Genomic DNA, 7102 nt, shown 5'->3' on the forward strand with positions numbered 1-7102 from the left:
TGTAACATGCTTGTGTTGGGACTTGCTGGTGCCGCCTTTCAGGCGTTTGGCAGACACGCCGAGACTGCTGCCTTTGCCACCAGAGTTGGTCGCTTCGTCGCGGCCCATAGGCCCCGCTAGAATGGCATTTGGGCTACCCGGAGTCGATCACGACAAACGAGAGGGAAAATGGTGGAGGTTTGAGGGAGATGAAGCCTGAAATGCATGATGGGTGGGGGATGCATGACCCCCGCCAGGAGGGGACCGGTGATCGGGAGGCCTACCTGCCATGGCGCGCCAAGGAGGCTGGCTTCCCCCATCTTCTCCGATCGCTGTTTCGCTCCTTCCACAACCAGGCCTTCTCTCTGGGTGCCGATCAATCGAATTGGGGCCGGGGCTGCACACAAACCCCTGTAGCACGATTTCCAATTCTGCGAGAGGCGTGCAGCTATGGAAAAGCACCTTTCTATCGCTCCTGGAAGTAATGGATTGACAGATGGCGGATGGGGGCTCAATCGGAACCCCAGACTCCAGCTGGGGCGGCGGCGGCGGCGAGCTTTGCCACCGCCGTCGCTGCTGTGTTGGATGCCCAAGCACGTCACTTCCAGCTGCTGCTGGAGCACCATAGAGGTGAGGACCATAGAGCACCAGCAGCTTCAGCATGGTTTAAGCGACCAAATACGTTGAGAAGGTGGCCCTCAACTCTACCCGCCACTTGCTGCCGCAGGCCCTGCAGCCATCTTTCAGCGACACCACGCCAGTGCAGGCTGCGGCAGCAGCAGCCCCGGCAGGGGGCAGCAGTCCCCTGGAGGGGGCTTCCACCATGGAAGATGTCTATGACCTGCTTGCCGGCCGGGTTGAGGAGCTGCTGCAGCAGCGGGGGCCAGGGTGCGAAGCTAGGCGGGGAACCATCGTGCGCCGCCGAAGTGCAATTGCCCAAGCTTTGCAGCAGAAGCCCAGGAGCCATGCCATGCTCACAGCGTGGGAACCCCCCTCTTGCGTCACCTGCAGGGCTCCAAAATTCATGGTGGGGGTGGCAGGGGTGCCCGGCAGTGGCAAGTCCTCGCTGGCCAAGGCGGTGGTTGAGTTGCTCAACCAGCGCGGCACGCCGGCGGTGAATGTGCCCATGGTAAGCGGAGCCAGGGAGGGGGAGGGGCTTCGGGGCCAGCCCCTGATAACCCCCTAGGACGCTATGGCCAGGGGGGGGGGCTCGGAAGCAGCTTGCCATTACCCGCCCTGCCCTTGGTGCAGGACGGCTTCCACTTCTTCCGCCGCCAGCTGGACCAGATGCCAGACCCGCAGCTGGCGCATGCGCGGCGGGGAGCCGAGTGGACCTTTGATGCGCGCGCCTACCACGCCTGCCTTGCTGACATCAAGCACACAGGTTGGGCCCCGGCATTGTGTGGGGTGGCGTTGGGCCTCCCAAAGGCGGCAGCTCGACAAAGGCGGCACCACAGCTCCCCTGCGGGGGCGCTGCCATCATGGCAGCTTGCTGCCGGCACATCCCACAGTGTGCTGGCGAGCCCTGGAAACCCTGCAGGCCAGGGCGCGGCGCCCTCATTTGACCACGGCGTGGGCGACCCGCGGCCAGGCGACATTGCGGTGGAGGCGCACCACGCCGTGGTAGTGTCGGAAGGGAACTACCTGCTGCTGGCGGCGGAGCCGTGGTGGCGCCTGCGCCAGCTGTTTGACGACACCTGGTTCATCGACTGCCAGCTGGATGTGGCCATGCAGCGCGTGTTTGAGCGGCAGACCGGCAACGGCGTGGCGGCAGAGGTGTCGCGCTGGCGCATCGCCGCCAACGACCGCCCCAATGCGGAGCAGGTGGAGACGACGCGTGGGCGGGCCGCGCTTGTGGTGCCAACGCTGCTGCTCAGCTGACGGCAACCAGACCAGTTGCACGCCGGCCTTGGGTGTAAGACTTGCTGCTTTACAAGCAAATTCAACCAAAGGGACAGTGAGCAACAACCGACATGGGGTACATCAGTCGAGGAAGCAATGGCTAATGGACAGTGAGGAGCAAGCGCAACTGCACAGCAGACAAAAAAATGCGAATTGCACTAATCGCTAGGGGGGTATCAAGTGGCGCCGCCCACGTACGGCGGCTGCCCTGCACTGCGAGCAGAGAGAACATCAGGCTGCTGGGTGTGTGCATCAAAGGTTGGCGCCGCAGGTCATGAGGGGCATGAGCGCGGGCCAGAAAGAAGAAGAGCTGGCAGGTTGGACCGACTGAATCACGGAAGTTCATTTGTTGATTTGCTCGCATCTGTGTATAGATGGAAGCAGCGTGGTGGGCGTGGCGAAATCAAGCTGGCGGCGGTGTCCGGCCCCCCCAGCGCTGGCTCAGCCGGCGTGGGTGGAGGAGGCGGCACCGCAAGAAAAGGCAGGGATGGAAGAAGCAAGGGGCGCATAAAACAGAGGAAGAAAGTACCAGTACAGGATGGGGTGGAGGGGAGGCGCCGGCTGCTCGCCAAACAAGCGAAGCGCACAAGCGGCCTACACATCAATCGTGGTGTTGGCAGAGAGGGTCAAGAGCAGTCCAGGGCGCTGCCGCAGCAGCATGGCGGGGTTGGTGACAGAGGGCCTGCAGCCGGGCAGTCCCAGGTTGCTCATGCGTTGGGGGATGGGGTCTAGGAGTTGAAAAATAGGGAGTGTGAGATTGCAGCTGCAACATGCAGGCGCTGCTGTTGGTGTGGGGCTACCACCAACCAGATGACGATGAGCGCTAGAGGATCACCGCTACAAAGAGGTGCCGCGGGCGGAGCGGATTGGGGAGCCGCCCCGGTAATGTGTTGTCCCGGGGGCTTGAGGTGGGCTGGGCAACACCGCGCGCGGCGTCACTGCTTGCGCTCCCACACGCCCCAGTTTTGCCCGCAGTCGGCGATAGTCCACTTGCTGCCGTCGGGTGAGAAGTCTCCCGGGCCAATCTTCATAAGCAGGGTCTTGCCCTCCTTGCCCTCCACCTCAGCAGCGTACATGTCGCGCTCAGCACGCAGGATGGTGATCTGTGGGATGGGGGTCAAGCGAGAGCGCGGGCAGTGTAAGGAGTGCGCCGACCCCTGCAACGGCCGCGCCTGGCTGATCGGCTGTGCCGAGTTGGACGGCGGGAACGCAGCGGCTGCTGCGCTTCAGATCAGCCAGCCCGCCCTTCCCCAGCCCACCTTGCTGCGGCAGTGGATGCCGGCGCGCCTGCGGGCGGCGATGAGGCGCGCGATGGTGTCCCTCAGCCGCTGGTCGGCCAGGTGGTCCCAGAAGACGCAGGGGGTGCCCGGGTGGGTGAGGATGTAGGCGTAGCCCTGCTCCACGGCGTGCCCAGGAAAGCGCCAGTGCCCCTGGCTGGAGCCCTGCAAGCCGGGCAGCGGCCGGAGGGGGCGCGGTCAGCAGGGGCAGCCCTCCCATGCTCCCCTGTGGTGCAGCAGCAGTGGCCGACGTGCACCGCATCTGCATGCCCACCCAACGCCTCCCTCCTGGCTCGCCCCTTCACCCACCGTGTCGTGGTTCTCCAGGAAGGTGACGGTGCGGGAGGGCCAGAAGCCCAGCAGTCCCGCAGGCCTGCCCTCGCCATCGCGCAGCCGCCAGTACTCGCAGCGCTCAAACACTGCAGGGAGCAAAGGTGGGCGGCATGCATGACACTCACGAGGTGGGGGTTGGCAAAAGGGAAGGGGGAGAAGTGCGGGGCCAACCAACAGGGCATGCTGTGCTGCAAGCAGAGGTGCGCAGCGGCAGGCATCTGCAGCCATGCCCTTCCTGCCACAGGCAGCCGGCCCCCACCCGCGTGCATGATGCCCTTGAGCGTGATGTCAAAGGCCGTTGAGAGCCCCCCGGCAGCCTTGATCCAGTTGACGGTGCGCTGGCGGTGCGCGTCCTGGTTGGGGCTGGGCGTGCCGTCCCACTCGTACGCCAGCGCATCCCAGTACTCGCCTGCGGGGGCAGGGGAGGCAGAGGCAGGGCAGGCCGGCAGGCAGGGAGGTTAGAACTGGCTGCGGTGGTCCCTTGCTTGCATCCCATGCGCAAGATAGCCCTCGGTAGCAGCTTGTGTCCAGAGCTGCTCCAGCAGCCCGATACCGCAACCGCAGCCCACCTACCCACACCTATACCAACAGCAACCAGCCACCCCCCCATTGCCACCATGCTCACCGACTGCAAACTGCGGGCAGGATGCCTCCATGTAGTCCTTGACGTGGCTCCCCGCAAACCCGCGCACATAGTCCAGGCGCCAGCCATCAAACCCGGCGTGGGTGCGCAGCCAGGCCAGCCACTCTGCACGGGGGCAGCCAAATGCAGCAGCTGGCGGCGGACGTGGGCACGCTGCGCAGCCCAGGCACAGGCGCTGCCGAGGCATAGCGCAACATTGCATGCATTGTGTACAGCCTGCTGCCTTCCCCTGCACCACCACCCCACACCCACCCTGCAGGTCGCGCTTCACAAAGTCCTGGGTGTGGTCGATGTTGGGCGCCGCCGCAAAGTGCTCGCCGCTGGAGCGGTTGCCGCGACCGCGGAAGTTGGGGTCGTCACCTGCGGGGTGGCAGGGGCAGGGAGGCGGAGCATGGTGGAGGCCAGGGCATGGCAGCGAAGCTCGGAATAACGGAGGCCAAGACTGGCGGTCCCACCCGCTCACCCACGATGGCCCGCGAATCCCAGTCCAGCCGCCCGCCATACTTGTTCCACACGCCGTGCTCGTCCTGGTGCTGGGCGCAGCGGTGGTTGAGCACCTGCACCGCCAGCATGCAGCTGATGAGTATGCAGCTTGGATGCCAGTCAGGTGAGGAACTGCCAGGAGGCCAACCAGGCGGGCAGCCTAGCCTGCCCGACAGGCTTGTATCCTGCCTTCCGCCCTGGCCGGCCGCGCCTCACCGTGTCGCCGATGACCTTGAGCCCCGCGCCCTGCAGCGTACGGATGCAGTTGATGAGGTCTGCCTCCTTCCCGTACTCGGAGTCGAGGTTGTACAAGTCGCCAGGCATGTAGCCCTGCAGGCAGCCGACGGAGGGAGTGGGACGGAGAGAAGTGGTGAGGCAGCAAATGAGGAAGGGCCAGCACATGAACCCAGGCAGGCAGCTGCGAAAGAAGGCAGCCAAGGGCTGCAGTGCCAAGGGCCCCAGGCTGGGGTATGCCTGAGCACAGGTCGCGCACCTGCTTGCTGACAGATTGTGTGGGCGGCGGCAGCCAGACCGCGGTGAAGCCCAGCTGCCCAAACTCCTCGGCCCGTGACCGCACATGGTTGTACCAGCCGCCCGGCTGCTTCCAGCTGCAGGGTGGGAGAGGGCCGGCGCGGCATCAGGGGGCAGTCAGCAACAGACCCGGAGCTCGCTGTGTCGGCGGCTACTGCCGCTGCCAGGTCACGGCAGGCAGCGGCGCGCAGCAGGGCAGGCAGCTGGCTGACCTGTCCCAGTTGAAGCCCTGCAGCAGGATCTCCTCGCCCGTCCCCTCTGGCTTCACCACCTCCTTCTCCAGCGCCTTGCGCGCCAGGGCAGGCAGCGGCACAATGTTCTGCTGCACGTCGGCGGCGGGCTGCTGCGCGGTATGCTGCTGCTGGATCTCCCGGACCAGCCGGTCCACAGCCAGGGTGGGGGTCGGGGACATGGCGGCGCCCGTGCGGTCGCGGCTGGCCAGCCGCGCATACTCGGCCTCGGTGACGGTCACCAGCTCCCGCCGCACAGCATCAAACTTGCTCCTCAGCGAGCCCACAAGATCCTGCGGGCACGGCCAGCGACGCAGGGATGCGGTGCCTCATCAGCTTGCAGCGTCCGGCAGGGCTGAGCGGTGCAGGGCGCAAACTGGCGGCGCAGACGGCGCACGGCAGCTTTCGGCCGGTACGGGGGGGACCGAGCGGCGGCGGGCGAGGGGGCGGGCGGAATGGCCAGTGCCCGCCCGTGCCACAGCAGTTCTGCTTCCCCCGAGAGGTTCGCACCTGCGGGGCCGGATCCTCGGCCTTCTGGTATTGAAACGACTCCAGGGACAGCTCCGCCGCCTGGCGTGCCTTCTGGAGGGTCGCCGAGGTGGTGCCGCCGCCGGGGGACGTGGGCGCCACCTCCTCCACGGCTCCTCGGCCCTCCGCATGGCACCTGCAGGGTCTGAACAGCTCGTGTTGAGCCGTCCGTGGGGTCTGCAAGCCCGATCCTTGCGCTGACAGCAGATTGCACGTAGACCAAACTGTCGGACTGAGGATTGCGGCGCGTGATGCGGCGGCGGGCCTTGGCACACTCACCTCAGGGTGCGAGGGCGGCAGGTTGCCTGGGCAGGCGCAAGGGTGCGGTGCAGCGGCCGCGGCGGGGCGAACGCCCCAAGTGCAGCCCCCAGCATCGCGCTCCTTGCGTTGCTCTTTGCTCAAACAGAGGCACCCGGGGTTGCAAAAACGGTGCAGAAGCGCTTGAACGGTGTTTTGAGGGGGGGAAGCGGTCAAGGCCAAACACAAACAAGGCGCGCTGCGTGTTGGATGTGTGTGAAGTCAACTCAAGTGCTGTAATACGAAAGCGAAGCGGCTGCTCCGGCCTTTGAGGCCCCCGCTGAGCCGGCTGCCTAGTCACCGAGCTGGCGGCCGCCTTCGTGGCAATTATGCAACGCAAACATGGGGCTCTCATCGATTGCTGGCCTTGCAAGCGAAAATGCCATACCCAGGGGCGGATGGACACCGGCATGTCGGGGAATCGGGTGCCCATGCACGCCCACGGCGGCAGGTGCCACCTGGGCCTGCCCGCTGTTGACCAGGGGAGCTGCAGGCCCACTCTCTTTTCTGCTGCAGCACGATCAATCCAACCAGCCAAAACTCTCCTTGGTGTTGCTCGGCTTTGCGTTTCAAAGGGTCAGACCCCATGCCTCAGGCTGCCAGGCTCTGCTCGTAAGCGGTCCACCCCGCGAGGCGGTACTCTGCGGCGGCGGCGGCGGGGTCGGCCGCCTTGATCACGCCGCGCCCCACAATGATCACGTCGCTGGCGCGCTCGCCGATGACCGAGGCAGGCGTGTTGTACTGCTGCCCCAGCGCGTCGCCGCCGGCCGACAGCTGCACGCCGGGCGTCATGTGGATCAGGCCGGGCGACCCGGGGCCGTTCTTCCAGCTGGACGGCGACACTGCGCTCGCGGGAGGGCAGGGAGGGAGGGCAGGCGGGGGGGGGGGGGGGGGGGGCC

The 7102-nt window shown here is 66.0% G+C and overlaps 3 protein-coding genes across 3 annotated transcripts in view; 1 reads left to right on the forward strand and 2 right to left on the reverse strand.

Annotated features, from left to right (window-relative positions):
• Positions 1-564: 564 nt before the first annotated feature.
• CHLNCDRAFT_135485 (hypothetical protein) lies at positions 565-1860 on the forward strand (the record flags this gene model as incomplete). Its single annotated transcript, XM_005846159.1, has 5 exons — positions 565-609; positions 707-867; positions 991-1108; positions 1231-1363; positions 1520-1860. 5 exons carry the CDS (start codon positions 565-567, stop codon positions 1858-1860), a joined length of 798 nt encoding a protein of 265 aa, XP_005846221.1.
• A 956-nt stretch (positions 1861-2816) lies between these two features.
• On the reverse strand, positions 2817-5560 carry CHLNCDRAFT_35990 (hypothetical protein; the record flags this gene model as incomplete). Its single annotated transcript, XM_005846340.1, has 10 exons — positions 2817-2984; positions 3141-3323; positions 3468-3577; positions 3751-3900; positions 4117-4239; positions 4387-4494; positions 4598-4691; positions 4834-4947; positions 5111-5225; positions 5361-5560. The coding sequence occupies 10 exons, from the start codon at positions 5558-5560 to the stop codon at positions 2817-2819; spliced, it is 1365 nt and encodes a 454-aa protein (XP_005846402.1).
• Positions 5561-6794: 1234 nt separating this feature from the next.
• Positions 6795-7102, reverse strand: part of CHLNCDRAFT_135487 (hypothetical protein) — a gene marked incomplete at both ends in the record, with an annotated part of 3914 nt that continues 3606 nt past the window's right edge. Inside the window, one exon of the mRNA XM_005846341.1 lies at positions 6795-7045. Within this exon, the coding sequence (XP_005846403.1) occupies positions 6795-7045 (251 nt within the window). The remainder of the gene's footprint in view (positions 7046-7102) is intronic.

This window comes from Chlorella variabilis, assembly GCF_000147415.1.
Source record: "Chlorella variabilis unplaced genomic scaffold CHLNCscaffold_14, whole genome shotgun sequence".
NCBI classification, from domain to species: Eukaryota; Viridiplantae; Chlorophyta; class Trebouxiophyceae; order Chlorellales; family Chlorellaceae; genus Chlorella; species Chlorella variabilis.